At 38.7% G+C, this 21,344-nt stretch overlaps 1 protein-coding gene across 6 annotated transcripts in view; it reads left to right on the top strand.

Annotated features, from left to right (window-relative positions):
* Positions 1-21,344, top strand: part of Rbms1 (RNA binding motif single stranded interacting protein 1) — a 202,044-nt gene that overhangs the window by 109,340 nt on the left and 71,360 nt on the right. For 4 of the 6 annotated variants that reach the window (XM_026393084.2, XM_026393082.2, XM_026393083.2 and 1 more), the window contains exon 2: positions 5,236-5,411. In XM_026393084.2, the coding sequence (XP_026248869.1) occupies positions 5,236-5,411 (176 nt within the window). The remainder of the gene's footprint in view (positions 1-5,235; positions 5,412-21,344) is intronic. The other 2 variants (XM_077802667.1, XM_077802672.1) reach the window with 1 other exon arrangement.

The raw sequence follows: 21,344 nt of genomic DNA, 5'->3' as shown, positions 1-21,344 counted from the left end.
TAAGCTGTTTTGATCCCTAAGGACTTTTTCCTTTTGTTTAAGTTGTGCTTTTCACATCTGCTGCATGGTCTCCATGTGTTCAATCAGTTGTGTTGTATTTAACAATGCAGGTCTTATATTTATTTCTTTTATCTGAAGCTGAAGACAATAATGCTTTATTCATGAACTTAAGTGAAGAAATTTCTATTCAGAGATTGCAGTTTTACATGCAAGGATTGTGGCTTTGATAGATATCTTGAAGAATTAATTATGAAGCCCATTGGGAAATGTTTATTTTTAGATTTTATTAGAATAGCTAATATAACATGGATCCCTTTCTTTTGACAGGCTTAAATCCAACAAAAATATTTAATAGTCTATTGCTTAGTTTCATAATCTTGAGAGGCTGTGAGGTTTGTTTCCAAATAAAGAACAGTGGAAGTCTGAGAACCCATTTCATGAACTAATTAGTACGTGATTTAAGCTTTAATATCCTTGTTTCAAATAGGATTAATTGATCTTTCCCTTACTTTCACACTACAAGTGAGACACTGTGTGTGTAAAGAGGCGCTGTCATTCTTCAGTACCCAGGTCTTCCTCTTTGATGCTCTGGGCCCTCAGGCATTCATGCCCCGACCTACCAGGAAGTACAATGGCTTCCTGGCCAGTTTCTCAGCTCTCACCAATTCATCATTCACCTCTTGATTTTGTTTTTCCAGTTTCTTGCACAGGAATTTCTCTTTCCCTGTCCTTGTAAAAGAAACAAAGTATTCTGACTGATTATGTTGGCCCATTTGAGTGATTCTTCTTTTGATAATTCCATGAAATCATTAATTTATTTTTTTTATTTTGCATCGTGAAAGCATAGGGAGATGAACCAGGGTGTGGGAATTAGAGCAGAGCCAGGCTGCTGTACTGTGCAATAGTCTTTACATTGTGTTCAGTTCATGCCAGACTTGACCTTATACTATTTCCTGGTGAACATGATAGTGTTCCATATTTCTCTCTGCTCTTAGGAGCAACTGCAGTGGTTATTTTGATTCTAGATAAAAGAAATAGTTGATCTGTTAACCTTCTCTGCTGTTTGGGGCAGTGGTGGTGTCAGTGGTAATATGTGTGTATGTGTTGCAGGGACCACAGAGGTAGGGATTATAACTTTCTGAAACGGTAAGAATGGTAGCCTTAAAGAAGACTTGAAGGAAATTAAAAGGCAGAACGTAGGTTTCTCTCCCTTTAAAATGTAACTGGAATTTTTGGGTTGCTGAATAAGGAAGGAAGAGGAGGACAAGTTCAGCTATAAGATTGGTTAGAGCACTGATCTCTTTTTTTTTTTTTAAGTTATGTCCACACATAATACCTTTATTTTATTTTCATGTGGTGCTGTGGATTGAACCCAGTGCCTCATACAGGCTGGGCAAGTGCTCTACCACTGAGCTATAACCCCAGCCCCCTACGGCCCTATTCTTAATCCTGTCCTTAATAGGAAGGAAATGACACCATAGAATTTTAAATGACAAGTCTTCAGTTTTTTTGTCTTTGCTGAATAAAAGTCTACAACAATGTACCTGATTACTAATATTATTTTGGTTTACATGTGGCTAATTTTGCTTTTCCTATAAAGGACTTTATTTATACAGAAGAGATTAGTCCCTGGGGCACTGGATGGGGGGTTATATGATAGAGAGGGAAATAGAATTACCCTGTGTGCAGTTGCCTTGTGCCCGCTGTTGATCCTATTTTTTGGTGCCAGGTACTATGGGGCCTAGCAGGATGGAAGCACCAGTGCTCTCTATGGATAGTGCTCTGTATGTGCTATCCACACACAAGTCCTTCCTCCCTGACTGCTCCCCACATAGGAGGTGCTCCCTGAGCACTGCCTCACACAAATAAATGCTAATAAATGTTCTTCCTGCTAGTGTCACACCACTCAAGCAGGGAATACAAAGGGTCATCCATTTACTCACATTTATTTACTGACTTTGTTTTCTATCAGTTTTGGCTTGCAAATTAAGCCCAGATAAACGAAGAAAACTGAACTTGTTAATTTTACCTGCCTGAGAAACAAAAATGTAGCCTGCTTACTTGACCTAAACCAAGGAAATTAGGCTGGAGAAGGCTGAGATGGACTCCCAGGCTCTTTGGGGATGAATGAGCATTTAACTATGGCCATCTAGCCACAGGTTTCCTAATTTGATGGAATGTGTTTAAGCTTCATCCATAGGGGTCTTTTCAAATCCCAGTGCAGCTGAGGGATTTTGAGAGTCAGTAAATAAAAGAACACCCATCGATGAAAAAAAAGTTTGAAATTGTTGGGTTTAAGTTTACCATTTGTTTTCTCAAAGCACAGAGTTCAACTACAAAGTATAATTGCTTTAAATTTATCAAGTTCTCAAGTTGTAAAGACCTGTCAGTATTTGCATTTCAGTGCAGGAGTGAGGGCTTAATTCTTCACTGTTTTAATATAAGCCTTCCTAACATGCTAACTCTAATTAATGTTCAGATGTATGTGCTATAACTTTAAAAAGTCATGGGAGAATTAATTCTTTCTAAAAATTCTGTATCAGGTCAATTATTATTAAATTTAGTTTTAACCAATACATAAAACATGCAAGTAGTACATATCAATGGGGTAACATGGTGCTTTGATATGCATATGTTATGTAACGTTTTTAATCAGGTTAAATATATTTTTCTCAAGTATGTACCAACCCTTTATGGCAAAATCTTTCAAAATTACTTTCTTCTAGGTTTCTGAATTGTACAGTTTATTATTGTTATCAATAGAGAACCTACTGGGCAACAGAACATCAGAACTTCTTGCCCCTATCTAATTATAAGTCAGTACCCATTGATAAATCTTTTCCATCTCTTCCTCACCCACACTCTCCCCATCTGGTGGAAACCACCATTCCACTCTCCACCTCTATGAAATCAACACAGGTGTCAAAAAGACACCTGCACTCCCATATTTGTTGCAGGACTATTCATAGTGATTAAGAAATGGAAACAAACAACATATCCATCAGTTGATGAAAGGATAAAGAGAATGTATTACATGTACTGGCAGCTATAAAAAGAATGAAATCCTATCATTTCCAACAACATGGATGGGACTAGAGATCGTCCTATTAAATAAGTCAGGCACAGTTAGACACATACTTAACTTCTCTTGAGACTTAGTAAAAAGTGTTTAATAACTTCTCCAGGTCTTCTCCTTGGTGTCAAGGTAATTTTTCCCTCCAGTACTGGGAATCTAACACAGCCTCTGGTACATGTGAGACCATTGCTTTCCCACTGTGCTACATTCCCAGCCCTTCATACCAGTGATTGTTTCATCCGCCAAGAGCTGCAGCCAACATCCTAGGTTCAATTGTGAATATCCGTGTGTCTTGTGCCCTGGCATAGGGTCTCAGAAACTAATCAAAGGAGACTTGAGAGAAAATTCAGTCTTTTCAGGTTCTGCCTATAGCTACAAGTTCTCTCTGTTAGACAGAGCCTAGGGCAGGAAGGCCAATGTGGGTGCTACTTCCCAGCACCTTAATGATGTGAGAAATGGGAAGGGTTAGATAAATGCAGGTAGCAATTTGGTGACTTCAGGGAAGAATCACAGACCTTTGTGGCAAACCTTGGGGCCTGAGGTGCCACCCAGGGCAAAGCAAGGGACAGGGCTTAGTCCTTAGTTTTATCTGGAAAGCAGAGCCTTTAGCCCTTAGAGAAAGGGCAGCAATATGGGGAAAGCATATGATTTCAACTGCTCATTAAAGGCGTGAATTCAATAGATTGCTCAGATGTACTCTCAGGCTGCTTTCATTTCTGAACTAAGCAACACTGATATTCCCAGTTCAAGTTCAGCCTGACATACATGCACATTGACTATTTGTAATCCCTTTTTGATACTCTCCTTCTAAAAAGACAATCATCTCCTTAAATAGTGCTTGGACTCATGATATCTTTAGCAAGGACCTTAGGCAGTGAGAAGAAGAATGTGGAAAGTATAGGACTAGAAGAAATGGCTGTATGTCTAAATTACTGAGACCTCAGTGTATTGAGTTAGTGTAGAATTAAGCTGATCACGACAGAAAGTAGGTACCGAACTAGGACCCTGCAGTAGGTAGCTGAGGTTATTAATGAGGTAAATGAAGGCTATTTATTACAAGTGGTCTGCTTTACAAATTCTTCCTTGTGGGATGGAATTTGCCTTTTCTATGTCTAGTTTTCTTGTCTATGGTAGTAAAAAGCCAGGCTACAAGGTTCAAAATTTCTGTTGAACTATTAATTTTAATTTTATATATTCAAACTATTAATATGCATTATGCCCTTGGGTTAGTATGCTTCATATTTAAAAGGTGTGAGGTGAAAAAAAATTCTGTTCTAGTGTAAAATTGCTGTTCAGTGGCTGTGAGGACACTTTGCATTGTGCTTGCTCCCATCTCAAGCTGAGCCAATAACTTCCTCAAAATTCACATGTGGCATCGGGTTGGAGAAATGTGGTTTCATCCTATTGGTTCACAAAGAATTTTCTGGTTTGGGTACAGCTTCAGGCATTCTTCCTAGGTGGCTGCCGATAGTAAAATCATACTAAGATTTTACTTTGTAAAAGTTGGAGTGATGTCTATGAGGCCCTAGAAGGTTTCCAACTATACACCATTCTCTCAGGGGTTAAATTTCACAAGGGTGGCCAGAACTAGAGACAGCATGCTTGTGACTCCTACCCAGATGTCTCAATGAAGCCATGTGCCTGTCCTACAAGGCAAAGTCATCCCTTTTTGAGGATCTAGATTAAATTCGAGCTTCCTTACACTTGAAGACCAATTTTTTTTTCGAGTCCTCTTAACAAAATGATGAGCAATTTTTAATCAAATGTTCTTCAGAATTTGAAAACCTTTTCAAAATTCTAGTGATTTCTAAATTACTGTGTATTAAGATATTATCATGTGACATCATGCAAGTTAATGTTTGAATCTTAGAAGATGTCGTCCTTAAAATGTGAATAAATTAATTTTATAAATGTAGTCACATTTAAGGTGCACATAAAGAATTATCTGAGTAAAACCCTGTTATTTCTTGTTGAAGGAGAGAGGTGGGTTTCAGTAGAATGAAGAGATCTTTAATATGTAAATTAAAATTTAACATCAAAGTAACTGAAGATAATCTGTATTTATACCTTGGTTTTATTTTGGAGTGCATACAGCCTCAGAGTGGTGCTTGAATCCCTTACCTTTAGCACTCTGAACACTCCTGGCCTTTATTTTGCAGCAGTCTCTGGTCCCAGCGCACCCCATGGCCCCTCCCAGTCCCAGCACCACCAGCAGTAATAACAACAGTAGCAGCAGTAGCAACTCAGGATGGGATCAGCTAAGCAAAACGAACCTCTACATCCGAGGCTTGCCCCCCAACACCACCGACCAGGACCTGGTGAAGCTCTGTCAACCGTAAGTACAGTTTCTCTTGTTTTAGCTGCTAAATATTTCCTTGATTCTATTATAGATGATAATAATTGTGTCATTGCAGAATTTCATAGGACAAATCTGTAAATGCTCAGATTTGCAACAAGGAAATGGGTTTCCAAGTTTTAAGTCCTTGGACACTTGCTCGATATTACCATCAGCAGAATGCCTATGTAACAAAATAAATTGGAGCATTTTCTCACTAGAATTTCACTCTGTGGGTGTATGAGAGATAAAACATGAATTTTAAACTATTTTATGCTTAAATTCTTTTTAGGAGTGCTCATTTTTTCATGAGAGCCCCTCTAGGTGCCAGTCTATCAGCTGTTATTTCTGAGAAAGGTAGTTAACCATCTAAGCTCATCCTCAATGTGAGTCAAACTCTTAATTGCTGCTGGGACAACATTAGTCATTCTTCATGAGCACCTGTAGTTCTGTGTCCCAGTTGTTCACCCTGTCTCTTTGGGAATAAGAACTTACTTCCATTTCCTTAATCTTACGAAGAAATGTGTGCATGTGCATAAACTTCCAAAGTAAATTTGCATTATATGCTAATGTTGTTGATGAATAGAATATAAATGTGCTACTTTGCTGCAATTACATTAACTCAGCTAAGTAAGAAAGCACTAATTTAAACTAAGGAACCAGAAGCACCATATAGTGCAAAAGATCATTGTATAAAGACTGAATGCATCAAATCACATTGAGCAATAAATGCCTACACAGATAACAGCACTTTTTTATTTATCCTAAGACAGTAATGGTCCTTTACAAAAGAAATTTTACATAATTGAAGATAAAGACTATCACTAGAGAATCTTTCCCTTCAAAACATCCCCATTTTGAAATATTGACAGCATCTCATTTCTGTCCTGTCCTAAGTACAATTCAGATCATTAAATTTTCTTCTTTTTCTTTTCCTTTCCTTTTTTTTTGGGGGGGGGGGCGGGGCTGGGTGGAGTTTAAAAATAACTTGAGCAGTATTTCCAAACTGGAACTAAAAGTAACATCTGGGCTTCTATAAGGAGGTGATAGTGGTTTTGCTTTGTTTTGTTTTGAGAGAGAAAGGGTGATGGCCCTTTAGGTCCTGGAGAGCTTTCTAGAAAGCCATGACTCTCAGCCTTCCCTCTCTTCCCTTCCCATGTCCCCCTTTTTGATCATCCCTCTTGGACTTGGGCTTCAGCCCTTGGCTTTCAGGGCAGTGAGTGAGTGCCCTGCACTGGGGTCTGCTCTGAAAGCAAGTCCAGCTTTTGGGTTTTGTTGTGCCTGGCCAGAGGCAACAGGAACCCTGCCAAGCACTCCCTGCCCTATTGCAGCTGTTCAAGACCACAAATAGGCCTTTTGCTATCTTGTCTGCTGTTGGCCTTTCCCTGGCGTCTTCTTATGCTTCTGCAGCATAATTACAGGTAGCTATAGCGCCATAAAGTCTAAGGAGCTAAAAATGTAACTTCGTAAGAAACAAAAGAATGAAGCTAACTAACTCTCAAACTCTTGAGGTATAAGATAAGGGGGAGAGGATTTCAAAAGATTGATTATCTCTCAGCTGGTTTTGAATTATGTAAGGTGAGTGATGATATCAAGGAGACAGTTAACTAACCATAAAATAACACAGTAATGTGATGTTTTATATACAGTAACTACGTACTCGAAAAATCGAGCCAGCAATTTTTTATCAAATCATTATATTCCAAGCATAGTAGAACATTTTATCATTTTTTTCTAGAATATTGCTTCCTTTTTTGTTGTTAGTCTCTTCAATGTCTATGATTTTTTTGCACATGTATAGATATTAACTCTCTTTGCTAGTGTCAGTATCAGCAATAACTGTTTGCCACCCTCACTCCCTCCTGTCATCTGCAAAGGGAGGCTTTTGCAGAAGTCCCGGGTTGGATATTAAACTCTGATAATAGTTTTTTTTTAATATGCATATACAGAGCCAAGACATAGAATAATAGGGGAGACTATCTTAGAATCTGCTAGAAGCTTCATCGCATTTAACACAGAATCTAATAAATACTAGATTTGACTTGCTGACAATTTTGTGTCTTAGAATATAGAGAAAATAAAAGAGGGCATTCCTGTTCTGGACTTAATTGCTTCCAATAAAGAATAGCTAGTTGGTGACATGGAAGTGACAAGACCTTATGGGAAAGTGACTCATTCTAGTGCTTCAAAAATCAACTGGATGTAATTAGGGATTTTAGAAAAGTGGGTATCAGAGACTTCTCAGAAAAGATAATTGTAAATTCATTCTTCTGAAAAAGAGAAAAACATTTTAGAATTAAGAAAACAACAATTTTTTTAATTAAAATTGACCTGATAAGGCTGAATTGGGGGCAGGGGGAGCAATGATGAAACTAATGATTTGGCTCTGCCAGAGGCTTTGGCTCGTTTATTATTTATTTATTTATTTGGGGGGGACATAATACCTTTTATTTATTTTTATGTGGTGTCGGGGATTGAACCCAGTGCCTCATACATGCTAGGCAAGCATTCTACCACTGAGCCCCACAACCCTGGCCAGAAGCTTGGCTCTTTTAAAGGGTTATCTAACAGAGTTGGGAAAATCTTTACAATAGTCACCTGGTTCCATACAAAAAAAAAAAAAAAATGCATCAAGTCCAAGGATTAGTAAAACATGAACATTCTTAAAAAAAAAGTGGAGAGGAAAACAGTATTTTTTAAATGCTCTTCTTGGAGTAAAACATAGAGGTGCTAAAATGTTAGAAAAAAGGATAGTGAACAGGCAGGTGTTATGGGGAAAAATCAGCCTCCCACGCTCAGAGATTAATGGCACTGGAAGTGTAGGCCACCATGCTGAAGAGGAGGGGACCTGGCAGTGGGAGCTTATGTGGAAGGTCCCCAGCTTAGCTCAGGAGACCTGGATAAGGACCAAACTGGTGACAGTGATAATGATCAGAAACTGTGGATTTAAAGCAGATAAATTTTCTAGGAATGCTTGATGAGAGAAGCCAAAAAGCTCTGGTTAACTTCTAAATTGTGAAATGTGTATGGGAAACCTGAGAATCTCATGACTGCTCCAGGCTGTTGCAACTTGGTTCCCCATTTCTGTTCAAAAAGATGACATCAGTGCTGGTAACCAGCAAGTTTAGGAGGTGGAGTGGTGTGGGTAGCAGAAAGGAATAATCTACTCTACCTTGACCCTCAAGTATTCTTAATTTTCCTCATTCTCTGAAATCCAGCCAAGTATATACTGCTTAACTGTGACTGTAAGTGTATTGTCATTATAAATGTTTTTTTGATAGAATATCTCTCCCATCCAGGCTCCTCAGGCAAATTCCTTTTTAGACAGAAGAGTTTAGGGCCCTTTTGCTTCTGTTTTCTTGCAAACCGTACCCATTGGTATTTTGTCTACATGTTCTCAGTTAAAACTAAACTGGAATCATAAATGTCCCTTTATTTTCTCTAATTTTGTTTGTTTGCTTTAACTGGTGTCCACCTCTCCTCAACTCTTTGCCCTCTTAATTTCTGTTTTCTTGGCTTTTTATTCTGTAGGATCATCCTCTCAGGGGGCTGTTCTCTACTCTTTCCAATTCTCTACATATTTTCCACTTGAATATTTCATTTGAACCTCAAACTCATCATTATCTCCTTCCTCCCCAAACTGTCATTTTCCCAAATTTACTCTTCTCAGTATGAAGCTTTAGAGCAATGATTGAACACTTTCTACTGACCCTTAGACTCCAAGTCCTGTAGGTTCTTTAAAAAAAAAAATTCTTTTTCGTTGGTGCATTATAATTATACCTAATAGTGGGATACCTTGTTACCTTTTTGTACATGCATACAATAGAAAAATATAATTTGGTCAAATTTTCTTTTTCACTGACAGAAGACTGAGGCCTCCTTCCTTGCTCCCTGTAGTGTGACTGGAGGGGACCATTTGCTCTTCCTGCCACCTCTCCTCAGGAGTCTTCCCATTTCCCAGCCTCCATCTGCAAGCCAAATTTAAGCTCTATTGCCTCCTCCAGGATTGGGCCACACTAATAACCCTGCTTCTTATTTTCTTCCTTATTTAGTGTGTATCACCACCTTAAACAGTTCTGTTCTCCAAGGGCTTATGACGTTATTTAGCAGCATGTCTGTGGCTGTGTATAATGTTAACACCATGTCATGTTCTCAGACTTCTCACTTGGCTTTTAAAATCATCATGGTCAGTGTTGATAATTTTCAGATTCCCATGTTATCTACCACAGTGCTCAGAAAGTGCCTACTTATCGGATAGCCTATAAAATGGGTCAAATGATGCTTTTATGGATAGGTTGTGATCTGGAATCAAATTCAGGTTGAGTATCCCTTATCCGAAGTGCTCAGAACCAGAAGTATTTTAGATATTTTCAGATTCTGAAATATTTTCACGTGTAATGAGATATCTTGGGAATGTGACCAAATCTAAACATAAAATTTATTTGTGCTTCATGTACGCCTTATACACTTAGTATGAAGACTTTTGTACTATGTATTTAGTGCACTTGTGTTTTGACTTTGACCCATCGTACAAGGCAAGGAGTTTTCTACTTGTGGTGTCATGTCAGTGCTCAAAAAGTTTTAGATTTGAATTTTGGAGTAACAATGCTCAACCTGTAAAATAAGTGAAAGAGTTGGTCTTCTGCCTAGAACAGAATTGTCACTGAACAAATATTAATCTTTCTTTGCATCTCAAAATCCTAACTACTAGAAAAAAGCTTAAATGTATTTAATACCACATTTAAAACTAAGGAAAAAAGACCCCACCATATTCTGAGCATGTAACCCACCATGATTCATTCCTTTTTATAATGATTACTATGACATGGATAATCTTACATTGTTCAAATTCCCTTTTTTTGAAGACTTTTAAAACAGTGTTTGTGTACAAGGTTTGGTCCACAACTCTTCCTGATTTGTAGTGGGAGCCCCAGGTTGAAAGTCTCTGTCGGCTAAGTCTGGGTAGCTTAAAGATTATCAGGGCATCAACATCCTATGAGAAGGTCCAGACAGCTCAGGGTTTGGACAACTTGTTTTTAAGGAAGAACATTCTATGGATATTAGAACAAGAAGTGTTTCTTTCTATACCCATTTTGTACAGTACCTCTTCCTAAACAGTTGGTTAAATAGTTTCTTTCATTCAGTAGATTTCTAATTTGTTTCAATGTGCATTAAAACGTATGATTGTAATATAAATATGAAATTAAATCTAGCTTGTGGTATGACTGTTGCTAAATGAAAATAAATATTTTGGAAATATACCCAGTTTCCCTGGTTGTAAATATCCAATACATTTTTATTTCCTACCCCTTGGTTTTCTGTTCTCTGCAAATTTTCCTTATTATTTTGACTACACCCCAGATCTTAAAAGGTGGCACAGAAAAGCAAGACAGGTCAACAGAAGTAGACAGAAACAACTATAATTTCCAACAGAATAAAGTGAATGTTTTTATCTGGCATTCCGTGAGAAACCTAAGGAAAGCTGTGTTAACCTTGATGTGAGGAGACCACCAGGGTAGCTTTCAGGGAGGAGACATACCCTAACCTTAAAGACAAGGATAATTTCACATGGGTGAGGTGGAACTACTGCTTTTCATCAGGTATCAAGAAGAGCCCCAGAGGTGTAGGAAAGCTTGAAAGCCAAAAAAAAAAAAAAAGCCTGAGAGGGCCCCTTGGTTTGAAGCTGGTGTTCAGCCTTTAGTTGGCCAAGACTTGAGGTGACTGGAGTAGAGGTGGTGGGTGCGGAGGACAGAGGTGAGACAGGGATTGGGAATGTTGCCAACACCTTGAATAGAGAGTGAGTGGTAGGAAGTCTATAATTTCTTCTTTATTAACAGAAATGGAGTTAGGTGTTGGAGTGGCAGAGAAGCATAATCAAGCGCCCCACCCTCCTCTTGCGATAATTCTGAGCACTGTAGGAAGCTTGGCCTGGGGAAGCAGAGGACTCTCTGAGGATGGAGAGGATGTGCCCCGGCCCAGGGCTGTGGAAGGAGGGGACGGGAACGGTGCTAGACTGAAGCAGGGTGTCTTGGAGATGGCAATGTCAATACCCAAGCCTAATTTAAAACCACCATAAGATTTGAGCTCCGAATGAAGAGAAAGCTTGAGTTCACCAACAGAGAATACAGGAAAGGCGTGGCCCAGGGGGTCCTCTCCTGGACCTGCAGCCCCATCCTCTTGCTTGGGCTCCCCAGAGGCAGCTCTGTTCATGGAACCCACAGAAGAGGCCCAGACAACCAAATGCTGTTCTGGAACCACTTGTTCCTTTGTTGAGTGCTAAACTTAAGGATATGTTTACCTGTCGATCATCTGGAGAAATTAGAACAACTAATAGGAAAATGGACAACTTAACGTGATTGTGCTTTCTTGACCTCTATTATTACCTGTAACTCTAAGATTGCTTCAGCAGTCTCTGCTGAAAGGTGATTCCTCTCCTCCCTGGAATTAAGTGGCCTCCCTTTTTATTCCAAAATGATTAGTCTACTGCTACAGCCTCTGCTTTATAGTGACAAATAAAAATGACAATATTGTAGTCATTGGAATTTTTAGGTTTTTAGAATGCATTTTTCAAGAGTACTGATGACCATATCCAGTGAATTTTTATTTCTTAGATTTCTTTGAAAGACAGAGAAAGAAGAAACGTTAACATAAATGTACCGGAAAATAGTTATTCCCTTATTAACTTTTTTTTTAAAAGTTTCTGTTTAGAAAAGTACTCTTTAGCCTTTTGAGTGTTTGTTCTTTATTTATCTAAAAGATTCTCAATACATAAAATACTAACAACAATCATTTTTGGAGCATGGCTTGCTAGCATAATGGAATAATACATAATAAATAACACAATGAGGACTTAGACCAAGAAACTTGAGCATTTTGCTGAAAAGTATGATCTAAGATGTGGAGTTTTCAGACTTTGTCTCATCCTTTTAAAAATAAATGCCAATCTATTAAGTCAAAATGTTGAGTCACTAATTGTAATTTAACCCTCTCCTTCTGAACAGTATTCCAATAAGGTTCCATGTAGTTGAAAAGCCCAACATAAACAAATTTGAGATTGAGAAAAATACACAATCTTTATGATTTTTCCCCCCAAAAAACAGACTCCAGAGCAGAGTTGAATGCTTCTCGGAATGCCCCGTTCATCACTTGGATGGGTCATGCTATTATATTCTTGTTCGTGTCAGTTGCTTCACTTCCCTTTTGGTATGGAAGAATTCTGGCACATTAAAAAATGCTTTTTGTACTGTGGATCTTTGACATACCAAGATATAATCCAAATACATTTGGAAATCCCAAAATTTCACAAAAATAATTTTAGCATCCAAAGAAAGAAAGAAAAATCCCCATGCAATAAATACCTGCTTTCCAATAAAAAGCCATCTCAACTTAGGCCTTTGTTTATTCTTTCTTCAGTTTTCTCCTTTAAATCATCAGTTTGATCTTTAGAGTGTAGTCAGTTCTCAAAAATCAACACAGTATCGAATCCTTGAGAGAGCTGCCCTGTACAAATGCAGAGTAAAAGCTTATTGAAATATGGATGCTGGGTGATGGGCTGTGCTTCTTCCCTGGCTGCATGGCTCCCTTGCCTCTGCGGAGAGTGCCTGCGATCCAAACATACGCCGCAGCAAAATTTAAAATAACAGTGGGTCAGGGACTTTCAGTATCATCATGAGTAAGTAGCTGAAACCTCAAATATTAATTATTGCTGAGTACCTATTGTATGTATACATTTGGTATTTTGGCAGGAAATCTCCGTTATGTCTTATTTTCTAATTTATCCATTGGTAAACATGGGTGTTAAGATGTTTGGCCAACCCTCTTTACTGCGCGTCAGCCTTTTTCTTCAGCATGTCATTTTGTTATTCCTAGGCATGATATAGAGCCATTCTTCCCTGTAATGCCCAAATAATGCACAGGTGGCTGGCAAGCTAATTTTAATATTTGCCTCAGCTCAAGCTAGTTGGGAAGCCAGCACTGAAAACAGTGATCACAACCACATGAATTTTTTTTTGTACTTATTCTCTCCCATTTGAGCGCTGTGTTGTTACTATGTATCCATTAGAAGAACCATGAATTTCTATAGCAGCACCTTGGGGATGTTTAACCTTCACATGAAGTTAAAGGTAGTCATCAGGAAAAAAAGCCTCTAATATCTTTGACAGTTGTGCTGGTTTTGTTTAGAATTTCCCTATTGGGTTACTATGAATCTCAGAAATTTAAAACCTCTCCCTTAACTTTTCTCCATTTTTAGTACACAATACATGTGTAGGAGAGGAGGATGGGGAGGGATTGGTCAGCAAGTACAAAGTTACAGGTAGGAGGAATGAGTTCTAGTGTTAGTCGTACAATAGGATGGCTGCCCTTAACAGTGTTGTATATTTCAAAATAGCTAGAAAAGGTGTTTTGAACTTTCTCCCCACAAAGTCATGATAAATGTGATGGATATGCCAATTACTCTGATTTGGTCATTATACAATGTAAATATGTATTGAAATAATATTACACTGTACCCTCAAAATGATCAAAATTAAAATTTTGAAAATGCTTGTTAAAAAGTCCCATGTTGTGTATGAATGCCTAAAATAATGCTGGCAGCTACATGCCAGGTACGGTGAATGGTGCATGCCTGTGATCCCAGCAACCCAGGAGGATCACAAGTTCTAGGCCAGCCTCAGCAACTTAGGGAGACTGTCTCAAAAGAAAAGAGAAGAAAAGAAAAGAAAAAGCTGGGTATGTAGCTCAATGTTAGAGCACTCCTGGGTTCTATCTATGGTACCAAAAACAAGAAAGAAAGAAAAATAGCCAATATAATCAAAAGCTCAAAGTAGAGGCAGGAGAAAAGAGGAGAATTCCATCTTTATTGATGACTAACCGAGTAATCCCTTTTTAATGTACCTGGTCACTGAAGCTCAGCTCCAGGTTAGCTATTTAATGTGTTACACCCTAAGATTACACAGTACAAAGAAGGTATTTGTAATTTGTCATTTGCTTGATGCCTGAGGGGCGTTGTGCCTAGATAAAAAGAAACAGTTTTAAAGAAACATTCTTTTGGAGATCATTGACAAATCCTATCACTACTTTAGAAAATAATGGGCATGTAAGAGCATTATAATTTTCTATGAAAGTAAGCCTGATTAAAAGAGAAGACCAAGCTACTCTTGGGGAGAAGTGGTGAATCCATTTTTATCTAATTTAACAAATACTTATTAAGCACTATGACAGTGATTTTGCTAGATGCTATACTATAGGACACATTTCCTGCCTTCAGGGAATTTCTTGTCTTGTGTAGAAGGTAAACTTTATGTGTAATGTATAGCAGAATGCAAGAGAGACAAAGGACAACCAAGATTGTGAAGTGACTACATGTGTTGGGGCAGGAAGCAGAAAAAGCTTGGCATTTGCGTCTTCAGGATGGAGGGGACAGGCAAGCCCAGGACTGAAGATAAGACTAGTTTGGCTTCCAGCCTTGTGTGGTATTTTTTCGAGTCCTAAGGTAGTGTATCTTTAGCATCAGAGGAAGTCTTGTACTTCACCAAGAAGATAGGTGAGAAGACTTCCTCAGGGTTTGCCCTTGACTGATACGGACTGAAGGGGTGCATCCAAGGAGGAAGATGATTCACAGATGACTGTAAAACTCAAGTCTAGGAAACTGGGAGTGTGGTATCATTAATAGATATGGGAATCACAAAGAAGAGCTTATTTTTATTCTTGCCTGGAAATTTTCATCCACTCTCAGGGGAAACTTTTCAAATTGAGTGCCTGTTTGCTTTATGAGCTTGTGTACTTTTGGTGTGGCTATTAAACGGAAAGAAGTAATGCATCAATTCCAGACTGGTGAATCTTCAGTGCAGAGAGGAGACTAGTCATTAAACATTGTTTGTCAGCTGGAATACACAACCTATTTATTTATTACTCACTGATCTTTTATAGTGTATTAGAAACCTTCTGTTGAGGTAGTCTTTATGGTCAGCAGTTATAAGACCTATGTATTTCTCCAACACTTTATTTCCTTGAATTTTTTAGTAGAAGTTGTAGGGTGTTTATGTTTTTTTTGAAAGTTGGTTTTTGATTAATAAATTGCTTTGTCACTCCCTTGATGAGGATCATTTGGCTTCAGAATGTAGACTTTGGAGAAGAGATTTTTGTAAGTGAGCCATGGGACTGAGTGGGAGGAAAGGAGGATGCGTTTCCATAAATGGGGTATCTAGAATTAGCGAGGAAGTGGACTCATAACACAAACAGTCCCAACCAAGCTCATGGCTCTGCCAGGGAACGTGGACTCTCTCTGTCTCCTCCTGGCTGTCTGTGTCCTCGCTGACCTGGCCATACCAGGATTAAACTTCTCTAAATTGCTTATAGGGCCAGGACCACTTTCTTTTCTCATTTTTTCTTTATCCTGTAGAGTCTTCCTGCCTCTATTTAAAGTGTCATGTGCCCCTGAATAGGAGATCAATGTTTTTATGAACATCAGCATTTACATGTACAGTTTTGAATTTACACATTTATAAAGGACACTTTTTTTTTATAGTATAAGGACTGTTTCTTTAAATATGGAACAAAGAGTCAGTCACTTTGGTTCTAGAAACAAATTGATCCTGTTAACCCATTTGGACAGGAACCCCAATCTTTGCCAAAGATCTTTTCCCAAAATGTTTCATCTTCTCCAAATCCAGGCCAAAAATTATGAAATTATAGTCCCTATCCCTTAGTATAAAGCATAGCTTTTTTTTTTATTGCTTGTCTACATCCATGTCTGTGTGAACCTTGTCAGATAATAGAGTCAGCAGGTTCCACATCCATAGATTCAACCAATAGCAGATTGAAAATATCTGAAGAAAAAATTTCCATCTGTACAAAAATGTACTTTTTCTCTTTTCATTGTTCCCTAAACAATACATTAAGCAACTACTTATACAAGATTTACATTCTATTAAGCTTATAAGTCAAGATGATGTGAAGTATACAGAAGGATGGACATTGTTGTTTTCAAATACTCAGACATTTTTTATAAGGAATTTGAGCACCTGTGGATTTAGGTATTGGAGGGGAATCCAGGAACCAGTGCCCCCACTGTAATGAGAAAGGATTATGTTGGGTTTCTTAGATTTCCCCCTACTATCTCTTTATTCATTTCTTTAGTTTAAATTTGATACCATGCAATTAGCTGTTAAAAGCCATATTTATTAATTTTGGCTCCATTTTTTAAGCAAAACTATTTGAGCATTATTAAAAAGTTTTATTGAACTTTCTTCATCTCTGTGATGAATTATAGAACTTTACATCTCTAGTCAACTGGCTGTTAGTGAGGAGGATTAAATTGTTAGGATTAAACTGTGCATGAGTTCTGAGTCAGACTGATGAGAGACACCTGAAGAGAGGCAGCGTGACATGTGATGGTGCTGAACAACACGGGCTTGGCGCTCTCTACATGGCTCTTCTCAGGCTATTTTTTCCAACCTCTTTGTTCCCTAGCTCCTCCCCTGTAAAGCCAGGGCAATAAGAGCATCTGCAGCATGGGGGTTTTTGTAGGGACTAGATGGGTCAGTGTGAAGTACTGCAAACATTTCCTGGCACATATTCTTGTCACCACTGTCGAGTGTTTTTAAAAGCTTCCTACTCGATTCTGATAGTCAGTCCCAGTAATAGCTTATTATGCTTGAGTCCTTTTGTGTTATAATTGAGAACGCCGAGGCTCAGAGAAGGTTAAATAAGCTCCTTGGAGTCACAGAATTAGGAAGTGGCAGGCCTGGGACAGACTCCCTGTGTTCTGAAACACCCACCTGTCTTGATTTACCTCTTTACCTTTCTCCAGTAGGTGAACCTCTGCCCCCACCTCTGCCCTCAATCATGAGTGTGAAATTTCTGCACTATGCTTTCTTTCCAAAAAACTTAACGTTGGCCCCTCCACTGTTCTGTTCTTATTAAAAGCTGGGGTAAGAAATCAGATTTGTGAAGAACTGAGGATTGAGAGTTCTTTTATTCATTGAGGAGCTTCCCAATTTTGTCAAGGCGCACAGGGAGAAAGATGGTATTTGCATTGTACCACATTGGCATTGGGTTAGATTACATTGAACCACCATGGTGAATTAGGCTACTCATTGCTGGAGGTGGCAATGTCTCCCAGTCTCCTGGGTTTGATGGATCCTCACCTGTCACACCTGGGACAGAACTACCCTAGCATGATATTTGGTGCTAGCAGAAAAGTCCTCTAATTAAATGAAATATTAAACAGAACTACATATACAAATGTTTAGAAGTAGTAGTTTAATCCTATTTTACAAATACTAATTTATAAAATTCATCAGAGAGGCCATTTTGCTGAACTCAAAAATTGAGATCAAGGCTCCTGGATGACAGTTGCAACATAGTAACATCTACTTTAAAATATCTAACTTCTGTATGTCATTTTAATTGTATGGTATTTGGAATGTTCTTTTTCACATCCATTAGTGGTTGCAAAATGTAACAAGTATGACAGCTCATTTTCTCTTGGTATACTCTTGAAATAATCTAATCTGGAAGCTGGAAATAACCAGAAGGTTTGTTTCAATGTTGAATTCCTACTACAGCTATTCACATATCTCATGATAAAGATGCACATCAGACCAGGAGCACCTAAAGCTCAGAACCAGTCAGTGACATCACTGTATCATGATTCAACAAGGTGTACAGTTTACTACTGTGCAGCTGGCCACCACTTAGGTGCTGGTGAGGGTGTGTGCCAGTCAGTTGCACCTGCTCCTGACCTGGCATTTGTGTGTGATGTCTGTATAGGTCATTTATACAATTTTATATGCATGGACATGTGCAGACTTGAATTTTCAAAAGAATATCAACACAGAGTTAAAACTTTCCTAATGAGTGACTCATTTATAGGGAGTTCATGTGTATGCAAAGAGATGGCAAGAAACATGTTTGTCCAGAGTCTGCCCCGTGAAGCAACTTAATGTAGGTGACATAGTCATCAGCAGGCCAGAATTTGTGCCGTACATTTGCCTGTGTTTCTTATCTGTTTTTGTGCTTGAAGTCTAAGAGTTAAAATTCATGTGGAAAAATTGATGAAACCCCTAAAGTACCCATTCAGATCTTAATTTAATAACCATCAGAGGGTGGATTTTATCCCTGGATGCAGCAGCTTCATTAGAGAGCCTGACACATTACCCTGTAGCTGTCTACACCTCTAGAATTCTGAGCACTAGTGTGCTCAGGCCCCAAGTGACCATTTGACTAGGCACCGCACATAGTGGGTAGCCCTTCAGAAGACCCCCCACCACAGAGCAACCTCCTTCTAAACCTTATAGTTGTGAAAACCAGAACTTCCCTGGGACTCATGGTTTTACTCTAATAAACAAACACTCAGTTTCATAATTATATTTTCTTCTTATTTTGATTAAAGAGAATTTCCAAGCTGACTTTGCATCTAGAGCTGGCCCTTCTACAGAATCACTTTCTGGTTCTAACTCTTTTTTTTTTACAACAAATTTTGCTTCACCTTGAACTACATATCTATTTCTGTCTCATGGCGTTGCATGTATTTTTGCCATCAGCCTCAAACTTTTGGCAAGAGATATAAATAAATATTTCTTACACCCTGTATTTGACTGCCACTCTTAAAATTATAGTGAAAGAAACATGGCTTGGTCTTCGTCTTTTGTCAGTCTGTATAGCCATCATTATTGTTACTGAAGTAGCTCCCTTGGGCTTGCTGGTATTTTGAACATCTAATGACATTTCTATTAGAAAGGAAAATATGGTCCATTCTCTTAGGGGATGAGCAACAGTTTCCTGGATTGTCAATAAGCATTAAAATAAAAATTCAAAATCATGGTTTCCAGTAACTTTTAGCTTAATTGACCTCTTTCATGAAAGGAGGATTTCTTTGTGATTTTCTTATACCCATTCTCAGGAAGTCAGTTTGGCCTTGAATTAATTTCTCCTTGTTTTAAGACAGAAAAGGAAAGAAGAAAAAAAAAAAAAAACATTCAGCAGCTGGCCAGGATCTTTGTTTCACCTGTGTTTTTGGTTACTTAACAAATGACAATTTAGAATTATTGGTTCCAGCTTATAAACCACCTATTGGCTATGCATCTGCTTTCTTTTCTACCTACCATAAGTTCCTGATAACATTTCTTGATAAAATCCCAGACTTGAGCCTGAAGGAGCATTCTCCTCCTGGACACAGTTCATCATCCTGCACAGTTGCTAATGAGTCTTCTCTCTTCCTCCTCTCAGTTGGCCTTTCTGTGTTTTAGCAGCACCAGCATTTACTGGGCTACAGTTTTGAGTTTTTCAGGATGGCTTTTACTTCTTCATAAAGTCCAGTCACACCTCGATCTTATTGTGTAGATTTAATGGTTTTCTGACCTGAGTCCCAAGATCTCCTCCCTAGCTAACCAATGTCCAAGGCAGAATTGAAGAAAAATGGATAAATGCATGAATTTATTAGCAACTCATTACCAATGAGTTCAGTAGCAATGCATGAAAGCCACATTGTAGAAAAATGAGGAGGTGAATGTCATAAAATATCTTGGATTGCAGCAAATTAGCAGTCTTCTGTTCTCCACGTGATAGCTGTTACTTTACAGACCTTCCCTGCAGCAGGATTTTAAGCACACTGCTGCCACACTGACATGCTTGCAGGGTGTATCCCAATCTGAGCATGTGTTTTCATGTTATGGACTAAGATAAGCCATAAAGATAACATCTCTGGACATGTGCCTAAACATCTGTGCATCCTGCCCACATCTGCACAAAATGTTCAGGTCTCCCTCTTTCCAAATACAGGCAGACTCAGGAATCCTCACTTACTGGCCCCAGGTGGCTTTCTCACTCTTTTCCCCACTAAGACTTTCATAAATTTTCGCATGGCTACAAGTTCTGTATTTTTCTACCCTCGACCCCCCCACCCCACCACACTCCACCCCAGTTCCATGATTTTTCTGACCTTACCCTGCTATTTCACCACTTTACACCAGTCATGGTGGACTCCTTGGTGTTTATTAAGCCCCTAGCCTGCTTCAGCTTCCAGTCTTCATCTTAGATTTTCCTCTCTACATGCATGGCCCCTGACTTCCTCCTTCTTGTCCTCCAAGACTTTGTTCCAATGTCATCTTCCCAGGAAGCCTACCTTGGCCACCCTTTGAAAAACTGTAATCTGCCTCCACTTGACTTTGGCAGTCTCAAACTCAATCCTCCCTTTCCTTTGTATTACTTAATTGTAAGAATACCAGACTCTATCATACTGTGTAGTTTACTGATTTTTGCTTGTCTATCATAGGCAAATACCAGTAAATATTTTTTAATGAAATGCCCCTTTATATGACACAAAGAAAAGCTGGGGTATAAGCCCAAATACCGAATTTCAGAGGCATTGTTATCTTGATGGTCAAACTTAGAACTTCTTTCTGAGGTCCGCTGGTCTCTCTCAGTCTCTGTCTCTGTCCCTCTCTGGTGGTCAACTAATGTGACTGGGATTAGGATTCCTCAATGCTGGGAAAGCCTGTGGCTGTAGAATTTGCCACAAGGACCAATTTTACACTTGCCCGTGATACGTATTTTTCTGTCTTATCCTCTTTTTCTCATCTATTTATTCGTATGTGTATTTCTGTAACATAATTTTTGTAATAAGGCAAGTTACCAATAAACCTCTTAAGGAATGATGAATAAATAATGAGCCATTTTAAGCCACCAGCTCTTCATTGATGACATCAGCAAATTGAACCAGAGATCAGGAATGAACAATAAGTGGCCATGTACTGCCTCATTTCCTCTTCTCTGGCAGAATTGCTAATAAATAGATGAGAACACTTTTTCCTGCTGGGCTTCAGAATCCTTCTCTACACGACTTTACCCCCAGTAACTCATTGAAGTTGGCCTGCAAGATGAAAGCTATTTGAAACTCCTGGCAGTTCCTTCCAGCTCTGTGGTCCAAGA

Source organism: Urocitellus parryii, chromosome 1 (genome assembly GCF_045843805.1).
Source record: "Urocitellus parryii isolate mUroPar1 chromosome 1, mUroPar1.hap1, whole genome shotgun sequence".
Taxonomy (NCBI): Eukaryota; Metazoa; Chordata; class Mammalia; order Rodentia; family Sciuridae; genus Urocitellus; species Urocitellus parryii.
Note: the sequence above shows the minus strand (reverse complement) of the source record. Positions and strands in the feature narration are given on the sequence as shown.